We start from the raw sequence: 17,635 nt of genomic DNA, 5'->3' as shown, positions 1-17,635 counted from the left end.
AGGGGATTGATTTTATGATCCTGAGTTTAATTAAGTCTAAATAATTTATGTGGAAAATGCCAAGTTTACAAATTTGTACCAAGATGATAAAGTTGTGCTGTAATTTGTGTCTGCACAGAGTGAGGCTGAGGTAATGTAGACTAATGTCATGTGCAGTGCATTCACCAAGTCTTCAATTAGCTGTGAAAACTGAGGCATCTTAACTAATCTATATGATTCAAGAGCGCATGACAACCACATCTCAGAGCCTGTTTTGGACACCAGATTATGAGGCAGCTGCTTGGACATGTGTAGGAGATGAATTCTGACTAGGTGAACATAGCAAATATTGGTCTGTGATGAAGAGTGCTTAACAGAACTACCCCATTGAATTATTGATTACTTATCACTTTAAAAGATGCAAAACCTCTGTTCACTGACAGTGACTGTTGAGAGACTACCACAGTATTCAGTTGGATCATGTACAAATAGAATTAATCCTAGTCACAGATAAAAGGAAACTGGTGTAAGATGACACAAGACCCCATTTTGGAGAATGACATCTGCATGCCAAGGATGCCTGAAAAACGTTCAAAACTTACATATACAAATGAGACATTGAAATCCTGTTTTAGCATGTCTCATGGAAATTTGTAAGCTGGAAAGATGTCAAGCTTCTTTGCTCAGGTTTTCTAGGTGTAAATACAATGGCCTCCAGAAATGTTTTTTTAATTTATATAGAGTCAGGAGGAATGGTTTCAAATGCCCTTGATAGTCATTGCCAACCATGATCATCCCCCAAACATTGCCCCTCCCCCCATCACTCCAGCTGTCCTCCCGCTCCCACTAGCCCCCACCGTCACCCTGCCGTACACATTTCCTGGCACCGACTTTCAGGCTGCTGACAGGCAAGTAGCCCGAAATTCATTCAATTGGAATTAGCCATGCTGACTTCATGGTCATCATTCCAAAGCACTAGACCATTGGAATTGCAGTCCTAAAACCATTGAAATGACTGTGCCATTGTTCAATTTTATGGCGTGACAGTAAAGTGTCTTATAAAAGCACACTGGGAGATTACCTTATTACAAATATAGGTTACAAGTTAAACGTTGGTTTTGAGTTAAGCAAGACCTCTGAAATTTTGAGATTTCATTCCCTCAAGCAACTTTTCACAATGTTGGGCCTCAAATGTGTAATACTGTGACTGGGGAACTATGATATCAGTTATAGCTGAAGAAATAAGCATACAACATAAGTTCATTGATCTTTTAATCCTTTTCTCCTACAGACCTAAATGCTTACTATATATAATATTCTTCATTGAATTCAGAAAAATTAACATGAAACTTTAATGTGTACAAATACTTTGTGAAAAACTATACAGGTGTTTTAGAACGCAAATATTTCCTCTGAATGGCAGAGTATTAATGATAAATGCTTGCTATGCTAAAAGCATTAAAAAAGATGTAGATATTGCACCAAAAAACCACAATTTGAAACTGTATGATGCTGAAAATCCAAATACATCAGCATCCTCTTCATTAGTTGACTTCACCCTGTGGCGATACCTGAATAGCTGTGTACTTTATCGGTGGAGGAGGGGGTTTGAATGGTGGTGGTCCGTTACTGTTGGGAAAAAAAATCATAAACCCTGTTATTCATACTCTAAATTGATTAATTTATTTTTTTGCTGTAAAAATCTTAAATCTGATTTTCATAATTTCTCCTGATCCCCATAGGCGAGATTTTCCTTCTCCTGCTCCTGGGACAAATTGGAATGCCAAGGCACAGCAAATACAAGGAAATCTGAAAGGGTGCTAGCCATGCCCATAAAATGGTACTCATTACGTTCATCCAATGCAATATCCCAAGCGTAGCAAATATAGGAAATTATCCAAGATGGCTACGTGCTAAAAGGAGACTGGTTGCTGCCTCTGGATGATTCAATACACCAAAATGCTGGAAGGAAACCATCCCCATAATATGTCAAATGATAAAAGGAAGTCTGACAATGACCTACAAACATAGGAGTAGGCCACTGGACCCCTCAAGCCTGTTCTGCCATTCAATCAGATCATGACTGATCTGATTTTAACCTCATATTCCTGCATACTTCGATAGCCTTTCGCCCCCTTGCTTATCAAGAATTGATTTACCTCTGCCTTAAAGATGTGCAAAGACTCTGCCTCAATCACCTTTTGAGGAAGAGAATTCTAAAGTCTCACAACTCTCTGAGGAATTTATTTTTCCTTATTTCTGTCCTAAATGGGTGACCCCTTATTTTGAAACAGTGACCCCGAGTTCTAGATTCTCCTTTTCCACATTCACCCTGTCAAGTCCCCTCAGGTTCTTATATGTTTCAATTAAGTCGCCTCTTACTCTTCTAAACTCCTGTGGATACAAGCCTAACCTGTCCAGCTTTTCCTCATAAGATAAACAACCCATTCCAGGTATTAATCCAGTAAACCTTCTCTGACCTGCTTCTAATGCATTTACATATTTCCTTAAATAAGGAGACCAATACTGTACACAATACTCCAGATGTGATCTCACCAATGCCCTACATAACTGAAGCATAACCTCCTTACTCTTGTATTATTTTTTATTCATTCACAGGATGTGGGCTTCACTGGCTGGACCAGCATTTATTGCCCATCTCTAGTTGCCCTTGAGAAGTTGGTGGTGAGCTGCCTTTTTTTAGAACTACTCCAGTCCATGTGGTGCAGGCACACCCACAGTGCTGTTAGGAACGGAGTTCCAGGATTTTGACTCAGTGACAATGAAGGAGCGGCAGTATATTTCCAAGTCAGGATGGTGAGTGACTTGGAGGGGGACTTCCAGCTGGTGGTTTTCCCATCTGTTTGCTGCCCTTGTCCTCCTATTCGACTCCCCTTCTAATAAACAATAACATTCTATTAGCTTTGCTAATTACTTTCTGCACCTGCATACTAATCTTTTGTGATTTATGCACTAGGACACCCAGATCCCTCTGCATCTCAGAGCTCTGCAATCTCTCACCGTTTAGATAATATGCTAATTTTTCATTTGACCTGCCAAAATGGACAAACTCACATTTTTCTACATTTCTACTCCACTTGCCAGATCTTTTCCCACTCACCTGACGTAACTATATACCTTTGTAGCCTCCTTATGTCCTCTTCACAACTTACTTTCCTACCTATCTTTGCGTCGCACTGTATGAAGTTTGACACTGAAAAGTTCATTATATGAGATACTTCATTTTTTCTGCTGGTTGTCAGTTTTTTGCACTATGTTAAACAGTAGTGTTCTCACCTCTGAGTCAGAGTCATAAGTTCAACTCTCAATTTGGAGATTTGAGCACATTATCTAGATTAACAGAATAACATTTCAGTCTAGAACTGTGGTGTCATTCTTTAGCTGAGATGTTACATCAAAACTTTCATGCGTTTATAATAGGTCCCATGAAATTAGTCAAAAAATGAAGAAACTTTCTTACATCCTGCCTGACAGTTATCCCTTATCCAACATCACCAAAAACATGCTGACCCAGATCTTGCTCTCAGTGGTGAAGGAGCAGAATTTGCCATTCACTTTACTGTCAGCTGCTCACAGATTTTTCATGGGCTTGTCAGTCGAGATTTCTGAAAATTTGGTGTTTTTCCAGTGCAGTGCCCTCCACAAGGCAATCTGTGGTGTGTTGGAATAGGGCAAGTAACAGCGAGGCTCTTCAACCACAGGGATTGAAGAATCCTCACTGAGAAACACAGGGCTGAATCTTAATGATGCTGATCAGAGCACTGTTCTTTTTGGGCTATAACTTAAAAACTGATGATCTTAATCCTGAACTTTATTTTTTTAAATTTTTAAAAGAAAATCATGCTTTGCTTTCTGATAATTCTAAGTTGTGCATGATCAAGAATGAACATCAAGCTGCCAGTTAGTAATAAAGGACAGCTGATCATTTATGACATACTACTTAGTATGGCACTGCCCAAGATGCACAGACAACTCCCCACTCTTAATAAGGGTATCATAGAATCTTTTTTGTCCATCTAAACATACAGGTACTCAGATTAACACATCACCTGATCTGAACTGCTGATGACACAAAGATGGGTAGGAATCGTTGAAAGCTAGTACGCAGGTAGAGCAGGAAACAAGGAAGGCAAATGGAATGTTGGCATTTATTGCTAAAGGAATAGAGTATAAAAATAGGGAAGTGTTGTTGCAACTGTACAAGGCATTGGTGAGACCACACCTTGAGTACTGTGCACAGTTTTGGTCCCCTTACTTGAGGAAGGATGTAATTGCACTGGAGGAGGTTTAGAGGAGGTTCACTAGGTTGATTCCAGAGATGCGGGGCTTGTCTTATGAGGAGAGATTGAGCAGTTTAGGCCTATACTCACTAGAGTTTAAAAGGGTGAGAGGAGATCTAATTGAGGTAAATAAGGTGCTAAAGGGGATAGACAAAGTAGATATGGAGTGGATGTTTCCCCTTGTGGGGCATTCTTGAATGAGAGGCCATAGTTTTAGACTAAGCGGTGGTAGATTTAAATCAGAGGTGAGGAGCAAATTCTTTTCTCAAAGGGTTGTGAATCTGTGGAATCCACTACCTAAGAGTGCAGTGAATGCTAGGATGCTGAATAAACTTAAGGAGGAGATAGACAGATTTTTAATTAGTAACAGGTTGAAAGATTATGGGGAGAGGGCAGGAAATTGGAATTGAGACCGAATTGAGATCAGCCATGAATGGCACAGCAGGCTCGAGGGGCTGAATTGCCTACTCTGGCTCCTAGTTCTTATGTTCTTATGAAAGTAAGTTGTGAAGAGGACATCAGGAGTTTGCAAAGGCACATAGATAAGTTGTGAGTGGGAAAAAATTTAGCTGTTGGAGTATAACTTATTCACTTTGGCAGGAAAAATAGAAAAGCAGCATATTGCTTAAATTAGATTACAGTATTCTGAGGTGCAGAGGGATCTCTGGTGTCCTCGTACATGAATCAAGAAAAGTTAGTATGCGGGTACATCAAGTGATTAGAAGGCAAATGGAATGTTGTTTTTATTGCAAGGGGAGTAGAATAAAGAAGTAGAATGTTTTGCTAAAGGTGGAGCTGGTGAGACCATGTCTAGGGTACTGTGTTCAGTTTTGGACTCCTTATTTAAGAAAGGATATAAATGTGTCAGAAGCAGCTCAGAGAAAGTTCATTCAACCTGGGATGGGGTGTTCATTTAAGAGGAAGGTTTGGACAGGCTGGATCTGTATCCATTGGAGTTCAGAAGATTGAGAGATGATCTTAATGATTCATATATGATTCTGAAGGGACTTGACAGGCCGGATGTTGAAAGAATGTTTCCCCATGTGGGAGAAACTAGAATTTGGGGTCACTGTTTAAAAATAAGAGGTCTGCCATTTAAGACAGAGATGAGAAGAATTTTTTCTCTCAGAGGGTTGTGAATCTTTGAAATGCTCTTTCCCAGAGAGCAGAGGAGGCAGGTTAAATTAATATTTATAAGGCAGAGGCCCTGGGAACTCTCAGCCCCATGAAGTCTCATGGCATCAGGATAAACATGGGTAAGGAAACCTGCTAATTACCACATACCGCGTCACCCTCAGTTAATGAATCAGTACTCCTCCATATTGACCATCACTTGGAGGAAGCACTGAGGGTGGCAAGGGCACAGAATGTATTCTGGGAGGGGGACTTCAAGGTCCATCACCAAGAATGGCTCGGTAGCACCATTACAGACAAAGCTAGTCAAGTCCTAATGGGCATAGCTGCTAGACTGGGTCTGCAGCAGGTGGTGAGGGAACCAACAAGAGGGAAAAACATACTTGACCTCATCCTGACCAAGCTGCCTGCCACAGGTGCATCTGTTCATGACAGTATCGGTAGGAGTTACCACCGCACAGTCCTTGTGGAGATGAAGTGCCGCTTTCACAATGAAGATACCCTCCACCATGTTGTGTGGCATTACCACTGTGCTAAATGGGATAGATTTCAAACAGATCCAGCAACTCAAGGCTGGGAAACCATGAGGTGCTGTGAGTCATCAGCAGCAGCAGAATTGTACTCAACCACAATCGAGAACCTCATGGGCCAGCATATCCACACTTTACCATTACCACCAAGCCAGGGGATGAAGAGTGCAGGAGGGCATGCCAGGAGCAGCACTAGGCATTCCTAAAAATGAGGTGTTAACCTGGTGAAGTTACAACACAGGACTACTTGTATGCCAAACATTATAAGCAGCAAGTGATAGACAGAGCTACATGATTCCACAACCAATAGATCAGATTTAAGCTCTGCAGTCCTGCCACATCCAGCTATGAATGATGGTGGACAATTACTGGAGGAAGAGGCTCCACAAATATCCTCATCTTCAAATGATGGAGGAGCACAGCACATCAGTGCAAAAGACAAGGCTGAAGAATTTGAAACAATCTTCAACTAGAAGTGCCAAGTGGATGATCTATCTTGACTTCCTCTGGAAGTCCCCAGCATCATTGCTGCCAGTCTTCAGCCAATTCGATTCACTCCACATGATATCAAGAAACAGCTGAAGGCTCTGGATACTGCAAAGGCTATGGGCCCTGACAATATTCCAATAATAGGATCGAAGGCTTGTGCTCCAGAACTTGCTACACCCCTAGCCAGGCTGATCCAGTACAGCTACAACACTGGCATCTACCCGGCAAAGTAAAAATTGACCAGATATGTCCTGTACACAAAAAGCAGGACAAATCCAACCCGGCCAATAACAACTCCATCAGTCTACTCTCAATCATCAACAAAGTAATGGAAGGGGTCATCAACAGTGCTATCAAGTGGCACTTGCTTAGCAATAGCCTGTTCATTATGTTCACTAACACTTAGTTTGGGCTCCACCAGGACCCCTCAGCTCCTAACCTAATTACAGCCTTGGCTCAAACATGAACAAAAGTGCTGAACTCCCGAGATGAGGTGAGAGTGACTGCCCTTGACATCAAGACAGCACTTGACCAAGTATGGCATCAAGGAGCCCTAGCAAAACTGGAGTCATTGGGATCAGGGGGATCCGCTGGTTGGAGTCATACCTTGCACAAAGGAAAGATAGTTGTGTTTGTTGGAGATCAATCTTCTCAGTTCCAGGACATCATTGCAGGAGTTCCTCAGGGTAGTATCCTCGGCCCAACTATCTTAGGCTGCTTCATCAATGACCTTGCTTCCATCTTAAGATCAGAAGTGGGGATGTTCGCTGATGATTTCACAATGTTCAGCACCTTTCGCCACTCCTCAGACACTGAAGCAGTCCATGGCCAAATGCAACAAGACCTGCCAAGTGACATTTGCACCACAGAAGTGCCAGGCAATGACCATCTCCAACAAGAGAAAATCTAACCATTGCCCCTTGGCATTCAATGATATTACCATCACTGAATCCCCTACTTTCAACATCTTGGGGGTTACCATTGACCAGAAACTGAACTGAACTAGCCATAAAAATACTGTGGCTACAAGAGCAGGTCAGGGGCTAGGAATCCTGCAGCTAATAAGTCACCTCCTGACTCTCCAAAACCTGTCCACCACCTATAAGATACAAGTTAGGAGTGTGATGGAATACATGCCTGGATGAGTGCAGCTCCAACAACACTCAAGAAACTTAGACCATAAGACATAGGAGCAGAAATTAGGCCAATCGGCCCATCAAGTCTGCTCCACCAGTCAATCATGGCTGATAACTTTCTCAACCCCATTCTCCCGCCTTCTCCCCGTAACCTTACCAATCAAGAACCTTTCTATCTCGCTCTTAAATACACACATTATCCTGGCCTCCACAGCCTTCTGTGGCAACGAATTCCATAGATTCACCACTCTCTGGCTAAAGAAGTTTCTCCTCATCTCTGTTCTAAAAGGTCTTCCCTTTACTCTGATTCTGTGCCCTCGGGTCCTAGTCTCTCCTACTAATGGAAACATCTTCCCCACGTCCACTCTATCCAGGCCTTTCAGTATTCTATAAGTTTCAATCAGATCCCCCCTCATCCTTCTAAACTCCATCGAGTATAGACCCAGAGTCCTCAAACATTCCTCATATGTTAAGCCTTTCATTCCTGGGATCATTCTCGTGAACCTCCTCTGGACCCTCTTCAGGGCCAGCACATCCTTCCTGAGATACGGGGCCCAAAATTGCTTACAATATTCTAAATGTGGTCTGACCAGAGCCTTATAAAGCCTCAGCAGCACATCGCTGCTTTTATATTCTAGTCCTCTCAAAATAAATGCCAACATTGCATTTGCCTTCCTAACTACCAACTCATCCTGCAAGTTAACCTTAAGAGAATCCTGGACTAGGATTCCCAAGTCCCTTTGCACTCCAGATTTCTGAATTCTCTCCCCATTTAGAAAATAGTCTATGCCTCAATTCTTCCTACCAAAGTGCATGACCTCACACTTCCCCCACATTGTATTCCATCTGCCACTTCTTTGCCTATTCTCCTAACCTGTCCAAATCCTTCTGCAGCCTCCCCGCCTCCTCAATACTACCTGTCCCTCCACCTATCTTTGTATCATCTGCAAACTTAGCCAGAAATGCCCTCAGTTCCTTCATCTAGATCATTAATGTATAAAGTGAAAAGTTGAGGTCCCAACACTGACCCTTGTGGAACTCCACTAGTCACTGGCCGCCATCCTGAGAAGGACTCCCTTATCCCTACCCTCTGCCTCCTGCCAGAAAGCCAATCTTTTATCCATGCCTTGCCTCTAACTACATGGGCTCTTATCTTACTGAGCAGCCTCCTGTGCGGCACCTTGTCAAAGGCCTTCTGGAAGTCCAAGTAGATAACATCCATTGGCTCTCCTTTGTCTAACCTGCTTGTTACCTCCTCAAAGAATTCTAACAGATTTGTCAGGCATGACCTCCCCTTGATGAAACCATGCTGACTTTGCCCTATTTTACCGTGCACTTCCAAGTACTCTGAAATCTCATCTTTAACAATGGATCTAAAACCTTACCAACGACCTAGGTCAGGCTAATCGGCCTGTAATTTCCCATCTTTTGCCTCACTCCCTTCTTAAACAGCGGGGTTTAGGGAGCTTGACACCATCCAGGACAAAGCAGCCCACTTGATTGATATCCTATCCACAAATGATCCACAGTGGCAGCAATAGGTACAGTCTACAAGATGCACTGCAGGAACTCACCAAGCTTTGTTACTCAGCACCTTCCAAACCCGCGACCACTACCACCTAGAAGGACAAGGGACCTGGAGGCTCCCTTCTGAGACACTCACCATCCTGACTTAGAAATATATCACCGTTCCTTCACTGTCACTGGGCCAAAATCCTGGAACTCCCTCTGTAACAGCACTGTGAGTTTACTTAAGCCACATGGACTACAGCTGTTCAAGAAGGCAGCTCACCACCACCTTCTCAAGGACAAATAGGGATGGGCAATAGATGATGGCCTTGCCAACAATGCCCATATCCCATGAATGAATTAAAAAACATTTCCTATGACAGATGTTAAACTAACCAGCCAAATCCCTTCTTTCTTGACTAGAGTCACATTCTGCAATCTGATAAGACCTTTCTAATGTCTAGGGAATTTTATAAAATTAAAACCAATGCATCTACTATCTCATCAGCCTCTTCTTTTAAGATCCTAGCATGAAGTCCATCCTAGGGACTTGTTAGCTTTTAGTTCTAATAATTTTCTCATTACCCTTTCCCCAGTGATTGTAATTGCTTTACGTTCCTCCCTCCCTATCACCGCCTGATCCACAATTATTTCTGGGATGTTATTTGTATCCTCCACAGTGAAGATAGATGCAAAATATCTGTTCAATTCATCCACCATTTCTTTATTTTTCATTATTAATTCCCCATTCTACTCTCTAGAGGATCAATGCATACTTTACTTATTATTTTCCTTTTAAAAACCTGTAGAAACTCTTAGTATCTGTTTCATATGCCTAGCTAGCTTTATCTCATACTTTAATTTCTCCTTCCTTATTAATCTTTTCATCGTTCTTTGCTGCTCTTTACATACTGTCCAATCTTCTGACCTGCCACTCATCTTTGTGGAAATTTATGTTTTTCTTTCACTTTGATACTTTCTTTAACTTCTTTAGTTAGCCACGGATTGTGTGTCCTTCCCTTAGAGTCTTTCTTTCTCACTGGAATGTATCTTTTCTGAGTATGCTGAAATATTTTCTTAAATTTCTGCCACTGCATCTCTACTAACCTCTATCCCTTAACCTAATTTCCCAATTCACTCTAGCCAGCTCTGTTTTCATGCCTTCATAATTGCCCTCATTTAAGTTTAAAACACTTGTCTTAGATCCACTCCTCTTTCCCTCAAACTGAACATGAAATTCAATCATATTATGATCACTGCTACCAAGGGCTTCTTTTACCAAGAGGTCATTAATTAATCCTGTCTCATTGCACATTATCCAATCTAGTATAGCCTGCTCTCTGGTTGGTGCTAAAACAAAAACAAAAACCTTAGCCAATCTGATTTGTCCAATCTATATGTGGATTGAAATCACCCATGATTATCACCATACCTTTCTCACAAGCCCCTATTATTTCTTCCTGTATACTCTGTCCTATAGTGTGATTACTATTCTGGGGCTTTAAACCACTTCCACAAGTAACGTATTATCTTTAATATTTCTCATCTATGCCCAAACTGATTCGACATCCTGATCTCCGGAACTAAGGTCATCTCTCTCTATTGTACCAGTATCATCCATAATTAACAGAGCTACCTCACAATCTTTTCCTAGCTTCCTGTCCTTCCTAAATGCCATGTACCCGTGAATATTCAGATCCCAATCTTTGTCATCCTACAGCTATGTCTCTGTAATTGCTATAATTATTTCTATTTGTTTGTCAATTCATCTGTTTTGTTATGAATCTATGTGCATTCAGATACAGAGATGTTCGTTCAGTCTTTTTACTTTTTTGTAACCTCTAGCCTTTATCTGCTGGTGACTTTAAGGTTTGTACACTCTGTCGCTTCCTGCCATGCTCTGATCATCATTTCCCTTATTCCTACCTTGCTCTCTTGTCTTGTTTTCTCCATTTAATTTATCAAGTCTTCCCAAACTTGATCTTCATCCCACAATTTAGTTTAAAGCCCACTCTATTGTCTTAGTCGTACAAGTCGCCAGAACACTCATTCCAGCATGGCTCAGGTGAAGATCGTCCCAACAGTACAGCTTGCACTTTCCCCACAATTGGTGCTGGTGCCACATGAATCAAAGCCTATTTCTGCCACACCAATCTTTGAGTCACGCATTTAATTCTCTAATCTGATTTACCTTATGCCAACCTGCTCATGGCTTGGGTGGTTTCTTGTTCCACTCCTACTCAGATTCCCTCCATGATTCCATGACTTCATACATAAATGACTGTGTTGTTTCTATTTTCCATTCTAGCCTTGAGCTGGAGAATTTAATTAATTTTACTTCAAACCTCTAGTCCACAGTTACCTCTGGTCCATCCACTCCTGATTCTTCTCTTCCTCTACCTCTCTATCTCTGGGGATTGACTGTACACTGATAATCTATTAAAAGCCTTACACAGATAAAGGTTTCTAACAAAAGGATGTCAACCTGGAAGTTATCTGTTTCTCGCTCCGCAGATCTGCTAATAGTTTCCAGCATTTTCTGCTTTTATTTCAGATTTCTAGCACCTAGAATATTTTTCTTTCCACGAGTAGTTTGTATATATGATTAAAAGTTGAATTGCATTAATATGAAGATTGACAAAACAATACATACAGTTTCTTCCTGACTTGCCAGTGTCTGATGAGATATGATAATACAGCAGTACAGATCACCAAGATCAGAATTACAGTTACCACCACTGCCACTGACACAGTGTCTTCAGAGTCTGAAAAATACAGAATAACATATTGATAAACAAAATTCCAAAAATGGGAATTAGTTGTAAATTTTCAATATTGAATTAACCTCCGCATAGCATCAGAATAAGTTGGAAATTCATGTTGGTATTGGGAGGACTTAAAAAAATTACCTCTCCATACTAAATCTAATAGTGGTGAATTTCAATGTCCCAAAGAAGTTATGCAGGAGATCAGGTAAATTTAGTGGTTCATCAGGGCCAAAATGCTTTATTAATAAGAAAAAAAAACAGGAATTAAGAGTTTGGGGAAAATATGCCATTTGTTACTCAGGCATAGGTTACTTGGAGAGACTCAGTACTTTCACATTCATTATAAATCTGTGCTCCCAGATCACAGCTTCACATGACAGGAGTGCATTTCAGATATCCAGGCACTAGAGTTGCTGCACTTCAAGGAAAAGGTTCACCACAACCTTGTCAGTGTCAGTACAGATGGACCATACATGCAACATTGTCAGCATTGGCGATATTCCCTAAGTAAAATGTTTTAAAAGGTTCGCTTCCCATTGCATGGAGCAATACCGCATCAGGATCAACTCGGAAAAAATATCATAAGTAAACTTGGGTAAACTTGCAGTAAAATTGAACAGATTAAACTAGAAGGAAAAGTCGATGGGATGGAAAGCCTCTGTTATCAGGCGAGATTTATCTTTGGGGACTTAGCAAGGAAAATTGTATTGTAGGAACACTAGTTCTAATTGTTGGGGATCGGGGGCAGGGTCAGGGTTGATTGATAGAATTTCTAATAAATGTTCCTGAGCAGCTATATAAAATTAAATAACAGCACTTATTCAGTTGCTAAACATTTTGACCCAGATTTTGCAGCCAGCGATGAAGGAACGGCACTTGGCATTATGTCACTGATAACAGCCCACAAGTTTCCTTGAGCTTTTGAATGGAGATTTGCACTAATTTTGTATTTGATTCAGTTTTGATCCCTCTGAAGGGTATTTGTGGCATCTGCCAGCAGGGAGAGCAATAGTGCAGCTCTGCAATTAATCAGACTGAACAATCCTCACTGAGCCACGCAAAGCCCAAACCAGGATGTATAAAACCGAAAGTACAAGTTAGAATAAATGTTGTACAGGAAGCAAAATGAAGACTGGGAAAGGTAGTTGAGGTTAAAAGAGACATAAAAGATGCAACAAAAAAGGAAAAAAAAACTTTATATTCCAACACTAATTAATCTCTGCAACAAAGAGACACAACAGCTGTAAAACTAAATTTTCAGAATTAGAAAAATTGTTTCACAGTAATTAGAACTTATCATGCCATTACATATCATTTACTTCTGAATGCAGCAGTTCTAACTTTTAATGACATTTTCAAAAGAGAACTAGTGTCCAACTTCAAGCCAGTGCAGCCATTTTAGTCACAATTCTGTCATCGAGGACTACAACAGCACATCCTGTGGAGGAACAAGGAATCTCCAACAGGAAATTCTGATTTTTGCATTTAAATGCACATTTTTGGATAGCATCAGATGCTGTCTGATTTATTCCAATATAATGGTAAGCTGTGAGCCTCACCATTATTATCTCTGGAAAATCCTGGCTAATGTTACTTCTAACACACTATTTCTTGTCATGACAAACCCAACAGAAAAAAATTACACCAAACTGAAGATCCAGTCAGTGAAATTGCTGTTAGATCATGAGCAAAATGGACGATGGTGAAAGTGAAATGGTAGCATTGTGGTAATTTTACAAGATGAGTAACCCAGAAGCCCTAACTCAAGGTGGAATTTAAATTCAATTAATGAATAAAACCTGGTATTAAAAAAAATCTGGTCTCAGTAATAGTGATCATGAAACTACCAGATTGGTTTAAAAAAAATCTGCATCCCTTTAGGGATGAAAATCTGCCATCATCAATCAACATGGCGTACGTGTGACTCCAGACCCACAGCAATCGGTTGACTCTTAACTTCCCTCTGAAATGGTCTAGCAAACCACTGAGTTATATAAAACTGCATAGAAAAGGCAAAGAAGAATAAAATCTGATGGACCACCCAGCATCAGCCTAGGGACCAGAAAGGACAATGGCACACTCTGCCCAGTCAACCCTACAAAGTCCTCTTCAGTAACAGATGAGACAGTGGCATTGAGTTGAGAGGGAATAGTACTGGGAGTCTTCAACATTAACTTCATACCCAATGTAGTTTCATGGCATCAGGTCAAACATGGATAAAGAAACCTCCTGCTCATTACCACCTAGCGCTCACTCCCTTGTTGACGAATCAGTACTCCTCCATGTTGAACACCACTTGGAAGAATCACTGTGGGTAGCAAGGGCAAATTATGTTCTCTTGGTGGGGGGACTTCAATGTCCATCAGCAAGAGAGGCTCAGTAGCACAACTGCTGACCTTGCTGGTTGAGTCTTGAAGGATGTAGTAAGTTATACTTATTACAAAGGAAGATTACTGTAGTTGTTGGAGCCATCTTGTTTTACTACTGTAGATGTGGGCATATAAGTCAACGTTTGAAGCCTTGAAAAATCTCTCAAAAAACAGGGGTTCACTTCTATGCCAAGTCTAAAAGTGAACTGTCGTTCACCATGCAGGGTTGGCTGTCTGTGTGGCAATGTTAGAAATGCAGGTCCCTTTAACAGTAAACCAGGACAATCTTCAAAGTGAGTTGAGAGCAGGTGATTCTCATTAAGCCTGCACTTAAGAGCTGGGTTTTCCCCAGTAGTAGGGAATGCTGCTGCAGAAGGAGTGGATTGTGGAAACTGTATTTGTACTGAGTTATAGTTTAGCAACAAAACAGTTGTTAATTACAGAATGGCTTCTGCTGCCTGATTTGGTTAATGGATATTTACCTATAAGACATGTGAGTCTTTAACTCCTGTGGATCTTCACAATACAGCCTAATTTGCCTGATTGATCCCTTTCATAAAGCTTTAAAGTGCTGGTGACTAAAACATCCATTTGTGGGGTGAAAATTTGAGTATAGCATGTTGTGGCTGAAAAGGGAGGTAAGTGTATGTGCAAAAAACATGTTGGTCAGACTTGATGGGCTGAAGGGCCTCTTCTGCACTGTGATTCTGGGGGCCAGAAAAATGGGGTTGGCTTGTACAGCTTGCATGCTATGATTGGTGGTAAGTAATGTTAAAGTCACATGATGCCAAATATCTTTACCTACACTCACAATAGTAATATTTACCTTTGGTAGTAACATGATTACCAATGGTGCTTGTCTGGTTGAAATAATTCATGGTTGTATATGATTTGGTATTATTGGTTGATATTTTTGTATCTTCCATTGAAGATTTGGTACTGTTGGTTAACTCAAAGCTAGTTGATGACTGGATGGTGGTATGCTGTGTCTCACTGGTGGATAATTCAATGGTGACTGGTGATCTTGTACTGCTGGATGATGCAATGCTGGTAGATGGTCCAAGGGCAGTCACTGTTTCAGATGATTGCATAGTGGTGGACAACCCAGCACTAGTAAATACTTCAGTGCTGGTAGAGTCTCCTGAGATGGTGGATGAGCCAGTGGCAATTGATAGCTGAATGCTAGTAGTCAAATCGGTGTTGGTATAGGATTCAATGCCTAAAGAGAATTTCCAGCATTAATTATTATTGATCTGTATAGTAATAGATATACATAAGCACAACTTTAAAAATCTAGCATTATTGTACATAGCACTTGAGATTGGGATAAAATGAACCTCCATTGTGGTAGGACTTCAGCCCTCATATTATATATATATATATATATATATATTGATACCAGGGACAAACTACAGAGCACAACAGATGATACAAAGTTGGTATGTTTCCATTATTTGAATTTGTAATTGGCTACCTCTGTCTTGTACTGGGAAATGGAGGGGGGGACGGGTAGCACAGTGGGCCTTCAACCATTTTTATTCTGCACCCATCTACTGAAATGTTTTCTAAACTGTCCAAGTGCAAAGTGATATTTCTTGAAGTGCTGTGACTCATTGCCAAATACCATAAGTTTTTCTTTCAGGAGAGAAACTGAAGCATGATATATCCTTACCTGTTGAATTCGTTGCAGAATCGGAAGTGAACACAGTTGGTCCTGTAGATGTTCCATGTGGATCTAACCAAAAGAACAAATCTAAATCATTAAACTAAAGGCAGTTTGTGCAGGTGAATTGTTAATGGCACTGGTATTAGTTATAGGTTGTGCTTACTTCAGGTAACATGCTTTCTTCCTAGTCAGTTACAAAACTTTATCTCCATATGGAAGCTCATGCTGCCTATGAAGAAAAACATGACTGTTCAAAGTAACCTGGGACAAATGCCCCATGTGAACAGTAATCCATTTTATTGGGACTAGTTGTATTGGAATCCCATGGACCATCTAAAGATGAATAATATCAGTTGTGTAAACTGTTTTCATAAATGAGCAAATATATTCATTCATAGAACTTACAGCAGCATGTGGTGAGACAATGCATTATTTATCTATTGTATATTTTATTTTTAATTTTCACTTCACATTAAATTAGGTTTGCTTAAAGAAATTAACCAGCTTTGGAGTTCCACGTTTCATTGGCTGGAATTTCCAGCCCCTCCCACTGGCAGGATGTTCTGGTCCTGCCGATGTAAACAGATTTCAATGGCTTGCTGGCCCTGCCGTGGGGATGCTGGAAAATTCTGGCCAATTATCTGAATTGGATGTGATCAATTCATGTTTTAATATTTTAATGCTGGTCAACTGCAAAGCTGTTTAGTTTGACAACACCAGAATATTTTCAATGTTTTTATTACATCTTTGTTCGAATGACCATTAAAGCGAAAGGAAATTCCAGTTGGATAACAAATGAATCTGCGGAATACATGTTCAATAGACACTGATACTGAGTTGTAGTCCCTAGAATAGTGGACGCTCCTGGCTATTTGAAATTTCCACAGGAATTCTCTCCATTATTCGCCATAACTTTTGCGGAAGATTGAGTCCATGGAGAAATGACATAAATGGCCAATCTCACTGATCTTCCTCCAGGTATGGTGGGCTAGTGGTAGGATGCTTCCATGGAAATTTTGCCTGTCTTTAAGTACATGCAACAGAATAACAGCAACAGTTTCAGTGCCGAGAAGGTTTTCAGTCTGTCTAATCCACCTAACTGCTGTTTTATGTATTTCCAGATAATACATGATTGGCAGCTTTAACTTAATAGATTTTTTGTTTCCTTTTGATCTTGCTATAAATTTCAAAGTAACATGGTATAGGGGGCTGGCAAGAATGGCTAGCATGTGGTTCAGAATAATGCTAACAGCCTTTGATTCCTTTTCAAGCTCAGCATGAAAGGCAATGGAAAAGCAGATGCAACCTGCCAAGAAAACAGCTTGGGATGAAGCATCAGACAAAGAATCCAGAATGTGGAGGGGAAGGAGTGAATGTCATTGGCAGTTTCTGCCACTGTTCAGGAATGAAGGGGGGAGTTGGGAAATGAGCAAAGACACCAGGTCAGACAGCTGAGGGATATCATTTGGGAGCAATAAGACTGGGAAAGCTGCAAAAACAAGGTTGTGGAGGGATTTAAAGATGATGAAGAAGAGAAGCTTGAATACGTTTCAAGGTAGGGACCCAATGAAGGAGCAATTAAGAGAATAGCTGAAAGCTTGATATACAAGATAGGGATATTTTTGGAGGGGCAGACTGATATGGGGAGGACAGAAGTGTTGGGGAAAATTAGACCCTTTTTAAAAAAAAAAAAATCATCCATGGCATGTGGGTGTCACTGGATAGGTTGCATTTATTGCCCATCCCTAATTGCC

General features: G+C 40.7%; 1 protein-coding gene across 3 annotated transcripts in view; it reads right to left on the bottom strand.

Moving 5' to 3' along the window:
* Positions 1-1,234: 1,234 nt before the first annotated feature.
* si:ch1073-15f19.2 (T-cell surface protein tactile) overlaps positions 1,235-17,635 on the bottom strand; it is a 110,717-nt gene continuing 94,316 nt past the window's right edge. For 2 of the 3 annotated variants that reach the window (XM_041198577.1, XM_041198579.1), the window contains 4 exons: positions 15,888-15,950; positions 15,042-15,434; positions 11,732-11,843; positions 1,235-1,608 (listed from right to left, as the gene is read on the bottom strand). In XM_041198577.1, coding sequence (XP_041054511.1) covers positions 1,524-1,608; positions 11,732-11,843; positions 15,042-15,434; positions 15,888-15,950 — 653 coding nt within the window. In that variant the 3' untranslated portion in view covers positions 1,235-1,523. The remainder of the gene's footprint in view (positions 1,609-11,731; positions 11,844-15,041; positions 15,435-15,887; positions 15,951-17,635) is intronic. The other variant, XM_041198578.1, reaches the window with a different exon arrangement.

The sequence above is a fragment of the Carcharodon carcharias genome, chromosome 11 (assembly GCF_017639515.1).
Source record: "Carcharodon carcharias isolate sCarCar2 chromosome 11, sCarCar2.pri, whole genome shotgun sequence".
Taxonomy (NCBI): domain Eukaryota; kingdom Metazoa; phylum Chordata; class Chondrichthyes; order Lamniformes; family Lamnidae; genus Carcharodon; species Carcharodon carcharias.
Note: the sequence above shows the minus strand (reverse complement) of the source record. Positions and strands in the feature narration are given on the sequence as shown.